General features: G+C 32.2%; 1 protein-coding gene across 1 annotated transcript; it reads left to right on the top strand.

Moving 5' to 3' along the window:
• The first annotated feature begins 703 nt into the window (after positions 1–703).
• LOC148608936 (uncharacterized) lies at positions 704–11669 on the top strand. Its single transcript, XM_088596476.1, has 10 exons — positions 704–992; positions 1698–1865; positions 4569–4733; positions 4963–5108; positions 6524–6705; positions 7063–7216; positions 8367–8423; positions 8708–10253; positions 10766–10857; positions 11329–11669. The coding sequence occupies exons 1-10, from the start codon at positions 793–795 to the stop codon at positions 11439–11441; spliced, it is 2823 nt and encodes a 940-aa protein (XP_088452602.1). The 5' UTR covers positions 704–792; the 3' UTR covers positions 11442–11669.
• Positions 11670–12040: the final 371 nt, after the last annotated feature.

Below are 12040 nucleotides of genomic sequence, written 5' to 3'. Positions count from 1 at the left end.
CTTTAAAGTCAAAGGGTAAAAAGTAAAACTATACCGACTGCGTTGGAAAAACAGGTCACCGACTTTAATTGAACCTTAATAGAGGCAATTTTAAATGGATTCTTTAGGGAATTGTCAAGATTTCGCGGACTATTAAAAAAATGGTATATAAAATTTCTTAGAAACACTAAAACTTCTATCATTTTCTATCAACTAAAACATTTTCCCGCCAAGTATCTCCCCTTTAAAAAGTTTTTGTTACAATTAATGTTTGTTATTTTACCTTACATTTTTTGTTTAATTTCATTTTAAATGATTTGAACAGATTAATTTTACACCATTTAAACGCTATTAGTTAATTGAAAATATAAATGCCCGTATAATTTTGAGAGATGATATAAAGAATGCTCCGTATAAAAGGTATTATCAAGATTTATTTCACTAGACAAATTATGGTTAGTACGAACATACTAGGATATGCATAAACATGCTCAAAGTATTTGGTTGTTAAATGTTAGGGATAAGTATGGTATTTTGTAACACGAAACAGAGCCCAGAGGATTGCACAATTAATTGATAAAACGACCTGGTACTGTTTTAATTATGTCATCATCCCCTTTCAATTTACTTGCTTTGTAATATTCGAGTTTCAAATGGATAATGTGTTTTCATCTACATAATACAATAATATGAATATAAATAAGGAGCATATAAGACAAATTGATTGCCATTAATATTTCATAGTATTAACTACCATATATAATTGTCCATTTTGTGAATAATATTGTAGTTCAGTCTGTGAACTCTAAATAGATGATGTTTGACAAAATGGATAACGAAAAAGGGCAACAAAATGTTGTTCCGCAAAATCAGGAGTTTGAAACAGTCAGTGGTCAAAGTGGCAGTGATAAAGACTATCCGAGTTGGAAAGATCAGTTTTATGACTTTACTCAAAACACAACTTTACATGGCCTGCGTTATGTTGCATTGAGAGAGGCGGGAATTATACGAAGGTAACAAAATCTATTTTTTTTTCAAAGCCATTCTTCATAATGCATATATATATATATAAGTACAATGTTTACATCCTAAAATTATCCACCAATATTTTTTACACTGTTTGCAGAATACTTACTAGCTTGTTGAAATGTATTATACAAAACGCAATTTCAATTTTCAATTCTCAAATATATATACTAGTATTTGATGTACATATCACATTTTAACAGACACATAATAATGTTAATTTCTAAATAAATAAATACGCAGTAGATTTACTGGTATTAAGTTTTTGGAAAACTGTATATTAGTTTACATCTTTCTATATGTAAGAGACTTATACAGATGGATGACTGATACAAATTACACCGACAAAAATATTTTTCAGTGCAGACTAAACATAAACTTAATTCGGGGCATTGTCTTCCTAATAATATCTCAACATGAAAATTTGACCGATCCCAGTATAAACAAAGTACAAAATTGACAATCATTTGACTGTCAATAAATTAAAATAAAAGAAGTTAAAGGAATAAAACAGTTTCTGCACAGTCAAATGTCAACCGTTAAGTTGTGGACAGATTTTTTTGAAATCGAAAATCAATTACTGGTACGTCAACATGTACTTGTCCTAAAATGACTCACTCTATTCACCATTTTCTTTACTGCTTTCTTATAAAATGGTTGTGACTAAAAGTTTATTCCTTTCCAATTTGTAGGTTGCTTTGGGTGTTGTTGATGTGCCTCTGTTTTGCTATAATGACCATCCAGATTGCTGACAGAGCAATTTACTTCAGCCAATCACCAATAAGCGTCAATATCAAGATCAACCACAACGATTCGCTCAAATTTCCATTTGTCACAATATGTAACCAGAACGCGTTCAGGTTTGATAGATATATTAGATGTTTATGCTTTTTTCTGAAAACGAAAACTAAGAAAAAAAACTAGTAGTAATTTTAAAACTTAGTATTCTAAACATAAAAGGCTAGCCAAATTAACCTACGGGCAATTTATTTTAATCCAAAATAATGTCTGACCTCTTTATATAAAGATCACAACTCTTTACACTCTAGTTTGTAGACCTTAACATTTGAGTGGTTATTACTAACGCATTTTAAAAAGTAAAACTCGTAATTTAATGATTTCATTAAACAAATAGAAAAAATATCGGTAACTAAATACTAGAATAATACAATGAAATGAATATCTTTAAAGGATAGATATACGTTAAGGAAAATAAGTGGCCTGCTATTATGGAAGAGTAATCAAAGAAACCAATGTTCTAGCGGAAATCAACAGAATAAAATCCAAGGACAAAGACCAGACATGGAAAACAGACATACCCAACAAAGAAACATGAAGTAACGAAAATAATACATGCAAAGTAACAAAAGTAAATGAGCAACTCGGACTCCGCTAAAAAACTGGGAGCATGGACCAGGTGCACCCGTAGTGTAAGCGTCCTCTGCTTTCCGAGAAACATCCACCAAGTTGTTCATAAAAAGTCAAGTCAGGGGTAGACGAAAGAGGAAAGGAAAACTATGACACGTTGAACAAATCAGTTTTCATGGTGCAGATGGATACACCGTAACGATCCACGAGTTCATGATGACCACATAAAACTTCTGTAGTGGTGACTTCAATCTTGTATAACCATAAAACTTCTGTAGTGATGACTTCAATCTTGGAAACGATTCTTTACTTGTAATTCCATAATAATTTTATCATAAGTTGTCATATAATGTATGAGATCAAGCTAATACTTTTGAGGAAAGATGATCTTTACTTAAATAAAAAGACACCATGAAACCTCATTTTTTTTTATTATTCTAAACTAATATATATGATATATCATATTCTGAAAAAAAATCGAAATCCCTTAAACAATGATGCTTCATTCATTATAGTAAACATGGGGGACAAAAGTCTTACGTTTTAAGAACCCGTCCATATAAAATTCAGATACTTCCTAAGGTAAAGTGATTCATGGTGTAGAAAATCCCATGGATCAGACGATGCTTTTTTGGTCTACATATGCTTCATTTTTATGTGACAATAGTCTTTTATATATTTAGATCTGTATTGTTGAGAAAACTGCAACTCAACCTCCCACATAAATCAAACCAAATCAAGAACCACAACATTTGCAAAGTGCTAATTTCATGTACAATCTATATAAATTTTATCTCAAAGGCGCAATCCAAAAATGAAAAACTAAGACCAGTTTCTGAACCAGAAATAAAACTGAATCTGGTAGGTTCATGCATGAATCACCTTCTGTCTGGTTTTTATAAAGACTGCTACATAAAAGTACTTAATTTTGAATAATGAATTCCCTTCGTATGTGGTTTTTGTGCTGCCGATAAAACGTTACTCCTTCAAAAAGAGTACAATATATCGAAACTTGCAAAATCTATGTAATTGGTATTTTTATATTTTGTGACTATAAAAATACAATAAATAGCGTTTTAACCTAGAAAATAATGATGTGCAATTATATAGATAACTATTGTTGCATAAGCTAAAATAAGTATTCCATACAGTTCGAATCGTGCTTCCTTATGAGCCGTAAATTATTTATTGGGTTTTTAACTGTTTTTACATACATTTACAATACAATCCTTAATTGAACAAAACATACATAAACATTAAAAGAGGAAAAATCGAGAAAAAAAATGATACTGCTTATTTTCCCTTCTCTTTCAGAAATCGCTGTTTATAATGGTGATAAAATGAAAATATACATTGTTTGTAAGCTTTCTACTACAAAAATATTCATTAGGATCACAGCTGCAACTGCAAATGTTATTTTTCAAACTTTTGCTCATTTTTATTAGGAAAGGGGAGTAATATTCTTTGAAATTAATAAAAACAATTCAAACTACGTAATATTTTTTAGAAAATTTTGATGTTAGCAATAAATAGTCCAATACCAAATCAAAATGTCTCACGTTTTGATATGTAACTGACAGAATGAAAGTTTACCCCTTATTAAAACTTAATGTTAATATTGAAAAACTTGACCCTCTTTATTTGTTGAAAATGTTATACTTTGCAACAATTGCCAAATGCCAAACACCTGCATTATGGAAGTAGACATGTTTTTCTCTCTAAAAATGATAGTCCTATAAATTTGTCGTGGTGGAGAGGGGCGGGGGTAGGGGGTTAAGGGATCAGTGTTTCCCTATGTAACCCATGGACTTTAAGAAAAAATTGTTACTTGATGTCTCCATGAAACGTAATTTTGTTCTTTTTTTATTTGAGAAAAGCCACATATCGGAATTCAGCCTCTGATACGGTGCACACTAACAGTTATGATAAAACCCATGGTACATTGTACACACTAAAAGTTATGATAAAATGATAAAACCCGTGGTATATTGTTTGTGTAATCTTGTCCATTTTAAGGATAATCCTTAATATGAATCAAATCACCAACAGCTATGTAGAAAGTGGTACAAATATATCTGACATCAAATATACATCAATTCACATTTACTTCATTATTAGCATACAAACTGACATTTTAGAAAACTCCATTTACATTTGACATTACTGTTGTATTGATTTATCGTTATATTTCAAAGGATATCAGCAGCTGACGAGTACAATTGGTATGAATTAATTCAACAGCTATATGATTCTACTGTGTCCACTAGAGAGATTGACTGGAATAAATTAAATGCGTCAACACTAACGTTCAGTGACTTGTTTTTGAAAGCAGGTCATACCAAGGAGGATATGATCTATAGGTACTGTAAAACATTTCCAACTTAAAGAGACATAAGGTTTCCTTCTTTCTAAATAAGAAAAATGTTGTTAAACAACCGCTAATAGCTTTTCAAACCAAACCATACATACATACATACATGAAGAATTCATTTATTTTTTTATCATTTGACACACTTACTGATATAAAAATTCTAGTCTTCTTGGCATTGTTTAAGTATTCATAATAAATACCTGTTTTGTCTATGCCAGATGTTCCTTTAACAACATTAAATGTGATGCAAAAGACTTTGAAGAAAAATTAACGGACTATGGTCTCTGTTACACATTTAAACCGAAGAAAAAGTCAATTTTAAGTCAGTACGGCGACACAAAAGAGGTTCTTACGACACAAACGGGTAAATATTAGATAATAACCGTATCATAAATGTTATTGTATTAGCATATTTATTTATGGAACATTCTATTTCGAGCTATGCTCCTGCGAAATACGCTTTTGTATAGCAGAGTGTTGTTTTACGGTCGCCATATTGAAGAAATGATCGTTATGACTTTGATGGTCTGAAAGTAGCGCAGTCGTCTCGAATTTGAAAGTCGGTAATTCGCCTTTGGATTTTGGACCAGGGTTATAGAAAATAAGTCTCATAGGCTGCATTGAAAAGTTTTATTTCCGATATCCATGTCTTATTTAAAAAATGTTCTGTTTCTGACAAACAGATTATTGATGATTGATTTTCATAATGTCTACAAATTAATTTTCTCTGTTTTTTTTTATTGTATATTATTAATATTTAATCTTGAACTTGACGCACCTTCCACACAAAGTTCAAGACTTTTGAAACCCGTGGCTTAGATTTACATCATGTAAATTGCATTTAGTTCTTTTTGTGTCCACTTATTTATTGTTCATATATTCTTCTCTGTTTTGAATACTAGTGGCAATTTGATGCTGTCCATTTGTGTTGAATTATACCGGAAATAATTAACCGTAATATAAGCAGGAGTCTATGCGCTTTTAAACCTGGTTTAACCCACCTTTCATTTTAAAATGCTTTTACCGAGTCAGGATTTTTTCGGTGGTTTCCCAACTGTCCGATTTTTCTCCTGATATTACCATTTATTATACGGACTTTGTTTTTAGACTTTTTTTTAACTACTGCCTAGATTTTATTAGTTCGGTCATTTTGTTATTACTCTTCATTTGCAATCACATCACATTTCTTATTCTTATATCTGTTCGAACTGTCATTCGTTATCATCCTGAAATGCTTGGAAAGCCTGCCATAGCAACTACAAACAACCAACAATTTAATCATATAATGTGGTATTTCAATCTAGCGGGCGTGTATATTTTTTTGGTTTGCATAGTTTAATTTTCTTAATGCCACTGTTAATTATTTCAGTTCAGTTTTAAGGAATAATGATCTGTCCTTTCTAGCCACTCTGTCTGGTATTTGGTTTGTACAGTCCTCAAAGTTCATTTCATTAAAGCTTCCCTGTGTCTCGTTTCGGTCGCTACACTGTACTTATATTTCTATCGCTTTGCATTGTTTCAGTTGCTTCTTGTAACTGTTGATTCTGTTTTTGTGCTGTTATCATATTGCTACTTGTTTATTTCGTCCAAATTATTTCTTATTTTTGGCACCAAATTTTCAATGGGTTCTAAATACCGGTTTCTTTTGATATTATCGAATCCAGTTAAGAAAAAATGTTTAAGAAAGAACTTGATTTATCACACATTATTGTCTTAGCTATTTTGCAGAACTCATTTATTGTTTCTATAGATTATCTATTGACTGGTTATACTTTGAAGGTTCCGATCATGGATTGAAACTAATTTTGAACATTGAGCAATACGAGTCAATGAAAGGTCCAAGTCATGCATCTGGTATCAAACTTTTGGCCCATCATGATACTGATGTCCCTAGAGTGAAGGAACTTGGAATATCTGTTCCCGTAGATGCATATGCTCTGATAGGACTCGAGCTCACTGTGGTAAGTATTAAATTTCATTTTATTCAAAAGTAATCAGAATGCAAATCATTTTAAATTAGAGCAAGAATTTGTATATAGCATTTATATTGAACTCCTTGATTAGAACAATTATCAAGTCTATGATACAAATGAACATAGCAAAAATATGATAAAATTATAATAATGAATGGATTGGTCGTACAATCATTTGGCAAGCAATAACTGTATTTAAAAATTACAAAATTTAAAAATAAGTACACTATATGAATATCTATGATCGAATTAACGCTACTTTTTGAACACTTAGGTTAGTTATTTATAAAAATTCTTAATAAACTGCTGGTATTTACCTCATTTTCAATCTTGTTCACATTCCAGATTGAAAATTTGCCAAAACCTGTAGGAAAATGTGCAAAGAAGGATCTGCTTTTCAGCAGAGAGTACTCAAAAGATGACTGTTTGTTTGAATGTCTTAACAGAAGAATTGAATCTGTCTGTGGTTGTAGGAGTTATTTGGTACCACAGAGATCAGGTTTCAAAAATAAATTCCTCTCTACACGCCCTAAAATTCAATACAAACTGCGTCTTAGCTTGTTGCAGTTTTTTTCGATGTTGATTTTTTTTTTACAAATAACGGGAAATTCATGTATGTGTACCTTGCTGGAGAGTAGGCATATCGATTGGCACCTCTGGTGCACTTCTATGTTTGGATAACACCACTATAAGGCAGACCTCGTCACAAATATGCGAATTGCTTCCTCTAAAGAGCTAATGTTTTATGAATCAACAATTCCAGTGTTGGTAAACTATATTCATTTCATCTAATTAAAATTTGAAAATAAAACCTACAGTTACCGTGAATCGGCCTCTTATTTTGATATCCGACCCAAAATTCATAAATAAAGAAATTTTGAACTGAACTCTTTGACAAACGCGAAGAATTGGTTTACGCGATGTAGCTCGTGGAGTTTTTTGTAGAAATTACGGCAATTACATCGATTATCAAGATAGGACACGGCTAAATACGCTAAAAGCTAGGGTATAAGGATATGTTGCTCATCGAGGATTTAACTCGTCGTTTCAAAAGTTCAAATGTCCTCCCTATCACCTGGTTGACTGGTATGGAAGGTTCATATCAAATATAACCTATGATCTTCATCTGTCATAGATCTTCATCCCCTTAATAAGTATCACGGCATGTGTCTGGCAAGAAGAAGATCCTATTCATCTTCCGGTGCGCCTGGGTTTAGTTTTGGGATTCCTGTTGTCCGTTTCATGTGCCTCTTTTTATTTATTTTATGTTGTTAGAATTAATCATCGAATGTTATCCATTTGATGTTTCCGGTGTTGTTTTTGTCCATAGATTTCCCCATCGTTTGTACATCCGGTTTTGCTACTTCTTTCTACCACGGACTTGTTACACAACTTCGAATTGGCCGAATAGAACAATTAAAATGTTCCTTTAACTCATTAAAACTGTACCTGGTATTAGGACATTAACTATCATACAAGAAGTAGTATACGAAACAATGTGAAGCAAGACACACGCCAAAAACTTACATTATCTCTTGATTGGATGAGTATAGTGAAATATGAAATAGTTTATCAAGGATATCAATTTAATGAAATGAGCATAGGTTTTCTCAATGGTATGTCCTTTTATATCCCTTTCTCAATTGCAGGTAAACTAAAGGAATGTACTATTAGACAATACTTACAGTGCTACAAGAAAAACTTCGGTAAGTAATTCATCGAGAAGTGTGGTCGAATTGATCATTATAAAAGCGTTATGCTCGAATCAAAGTGATTTATAAGGATTATATGTTTTTCTCCCATCTTTAAAAAAACCCATTATTTTTTCCAAAAAGGTTTGAGCTAATATATCTGTTTATAAAATTCTTATGATCCTCCTTCAAAATTAAATGTTCGTCCCCTAAGTAGATTTAAAAAAATATTGCAGCGTTGTTACTAGTTTGTACATCCATTTCATTTCATTTCATTGAGTTTTATCGTTTATTCTCAGATACGATGTTCAATAACAACAGGAAGTACTGTGATTGTCCTACTGCCTGTGTCTATGGCGTTTACGATCCTGTAATGTCATATGCATCAACTGCAGAAAACGCTATCAATACAGTGCGGGCGAAACCAAACGGCCGCGGTATACAGATTCACCCACAACAACGTAAGTTGGAGGGAAAAATTAAAAAGGCCATAGAAACTAAACACAGGAAAAATGTAGTAAGATATCAGAAATTTGACGAACTACGTAACAACCTACGACTGGCTCGAATTGAACTTAAAAATAACCTTGAATTAGAAGTACATTCTTTGATAGACAGATGGATAGCCCGAATCAACAGATGGATCAAGTATGATACGAAAGTGTTAGCTAAAAGAAAAAAACTATTCTACTATCAGATTTTTAACTATGAGAAAAATTTCATCACTGCCCGAAATATTATGGAGGAGCAGACATTTTCGTCGCTATGCCGGGGATTTCTTGAACTTCGAAAAGCAGTAGAGCAAACAATAGGCTATCTTACAGATTATAAGAAGGGGGATGACCCGACTCACTTGGTATTCTACTCAACGAAGCTGGCCATTGATATTAAACTTAGTAATGTTGATAGTGCACTGGACAATTACACAACTCTTTATAACGCTTTGTTATATGGTAGACCTATACTGAATTATACTTACAAATCTTATAGCGAAGAAGATAACCAGAAAGTTTTACCATCTTCATACTTCAGAAGGATTCTTAATCAATACAAAGACGTAATTGACAATTCAGATTTCGTTGACAAAAATATCAAGGATGTATCACGAAGCCTTACAGATTATGTTTTGCTTCTAGAACAAGTACATAAAAGTGGTAGGGTAGACAAAGCAGACATGAATGACAAAAGCAATAGATTTGTATCCAGTTGCAGTAATTTTGTAAAAAGCAAAACTCGTTTTTACAAAGAGTGTGTTGATAAGCCATTAAGTTTTTTAAACGAAGCGTCTGAAAAGTTGGAAACTGCTGCGGATAATCATATAGAAGCGCTTGTGACTATTGTAGATGACCTTAAATCACTGAAAATTAGATTTAAAGATATTCAGCAAAACGAAATGAACAGTATACGGGAGTTCCTTTCGCTATGTAGAGAGTATATTGAGTTTGGAAACATAACTAAAGAAAGTGTGTATTTACGTTCGGTCGCCGAGAAGAAGAGCATTGCAGAGATCGTAGTGTTCATGGAAGGGTTTAAGTTAAGAGGAAAGAGCATATATGATAATGCACTCAAGGTAAAAGAATCATCAGGAGTAATTTGGAGTATGATTCTGAATGATAAAGATATAATTGAGTACTATAGACTTGCAAATGAAAGTGAATTTCTTCAAAACTATACAGAGTTTTATATTAATGGGCGGCAAGTTTTAATTGATGAAAGCATCTTAACTTGGTCCCCGGACACTTTAATTAGCCACAACGCCAGTGCTTTAGAAGAAAGTTTTGAAGAACTGTTTAATGATTTGCTCCTTTTTTATCAGGAGGCGAAAATTGACGAGCACTTCGATAAGTAAGTTTCTTCAGAGAATACAAACTTGAATCGAACTTTCGTGACTGTTTTTTCTCTTTATGTCCCATTGTTTGGTAGATTTTCGTTTAGAATATCTATTGGCATAAATACACATCAGTTTCTCGTATGCGTTCCATTTCATGATATTTCCTAAGACACCCGCCAATGTCTCGATATATTTCCCATTTGGGAAGTCAGAAAGCTGTCTAAAACACACATCGGGTTATCTTATGTGCTCCATTCAGCATGTTAGGATCTGACGACATCCATTTTCTCTTATGTGCTCTATTCAGTATGCCTGGATAATATCTAATCACATCCATTTTCTCTTATGTGCTCCATTCAGCACGCCTGAATATTTAAGGTATACACAAATGTACTTAGTACAAATATGTATTGCTATATAAAATATGGTCTTCTGTTCGTTACAAGATTGTGCCGGATTTTAATGATACAAATCATACCATTGCATTATAACGTAAATAATTGAAAAGTATTTTATTTTAATTCAGGGAAAACTACTTGTCAATAGATGTTTTCTACAGAGAATTGAGTTACATGGAAATAACTCAACATGAAGCCTATGATATATTTGCCTTATTATGTGAGTATTTTACCTCATGTTCCATATATTGTGGTTATTTGTTAATTTATGTCGAATGAAGAACAAAATCATCAAGCGGTGACTGTTAAAAGTACCCCGTCAATTTCTGTAGTCGTTATACAGGTAATTTCTTTCCAGCCGTTTTCTACACATTTTCTTGGAAATTATTCAGTCTCTTCTAATTTGATTTCTGATTTTGCTCTGTATAAAAATTTTGTCCTTTTTGAAATTTTTCAGGAGGCGTTATTTTTATCAAAGAATTTCTGTGAAAAAAAAAACTTACAAAATTTCAGCAAATAATATGTCATGAATGAAAAATAACACACGGACACACAGATCCACACTTACCTATGAACAAATTGTTCCTTCTGGAAAAAATAAGAACGTAATAATATTAGACCTTGTAGTTTGGTAATGATTTCGCTGTATTCAGTCTTAAAGTCTTAATTGAGATTAATCGGAATATTGTAGGTGATATTGGAGGCTCCATGGGTCTGTTCATTGGAGCAAGTGCCATCACATTGTTTGAACTGCTAGACGTTGTATTCCATATATCAGCTCACAAACTACTAGGAGATACATAGACATAAGAATTTACTTGACGATTTAAACAGCATAACAAATTAAAGACAGACTCCGTTTTGTTTACTTGAGGGGAAACTGAATTGTTATTGTAGGAGCATTTTGCATTTATATGAAAAGATATAACTAAACAGTTTACCGAATGATTCTAATTGTTTTTGAAGTTATTTTCATTGATAACTTTTTACATCATTTAAAGAAATACTTTTAGCATTAAATATGTAAAGGAGTGACCTGTTTTTACTTAGAATTGTTTAATACATACCGAAAAATAACAAACAAAACGGAAATACCTTTATACAAAAATTAAGTTATCTAATTCGATGTTGCAGGTGCTTGATCGTTAATAAAACTTAAAAGACTTCTAATAAACGAGATACTTAGTAACATGATAAGATACAGACAAAAAATCTTATAAGATGCTTAAATGAATATCAAAGGGTGGAAATGCCCTACATGATATAAAGTAAATGCTCCATTATTAACATGCACGCCCACAAGATTGATGGAGTGATATCCTCAGCATTAACAATTCTTACATAACTACAAACTGGTACTTAACATACCTTGTTGATATAATCTGATTATAATGAAACAATCA

This window comes from Perna viridis, chromosome 8 (genome assembly GCF_037379345.1).
Source record: "Perna viridis isolate PV_CMFRI_1.1 ecotype Kerala chromosome 8, ASM3737934v1, whole genome shotgun sequence".
Classification (NCBI taxonomy): Eukaryota; Metazoa; Mollusca; class Bivalvia; order Mytilida; family Mytilidae; genus Perna; species Perna viridis.
This window is presented reverse-complemented; position numbering and strand designations above follow the sequence as displayed.

Excerpts from the sequence above, each read along its gene's own strand:
- LOC148608936 (XM_088596476.1), top strand. The coding sequence starts at position 793 with ATGATGTTTGACAAAATGGATAACGAAAAAGGGCAACAAAATGTTGTT. Across the intron at positions 6,706-7,062 it reads TAGGACTCGAGCTCACTGTG|ATTGAAAATTTGCCAAAACC; the intron begins GTAAGTATTAAA and ends TTCACATTCCAG. Across the intron at positions 7,217-8,366 it reads TTTGGTACCACAGAGATCAG|GTAAACTAAAGGAATGTACT; the intron begins GTTTCAAAAATA and ends TCTCAATTGCAG.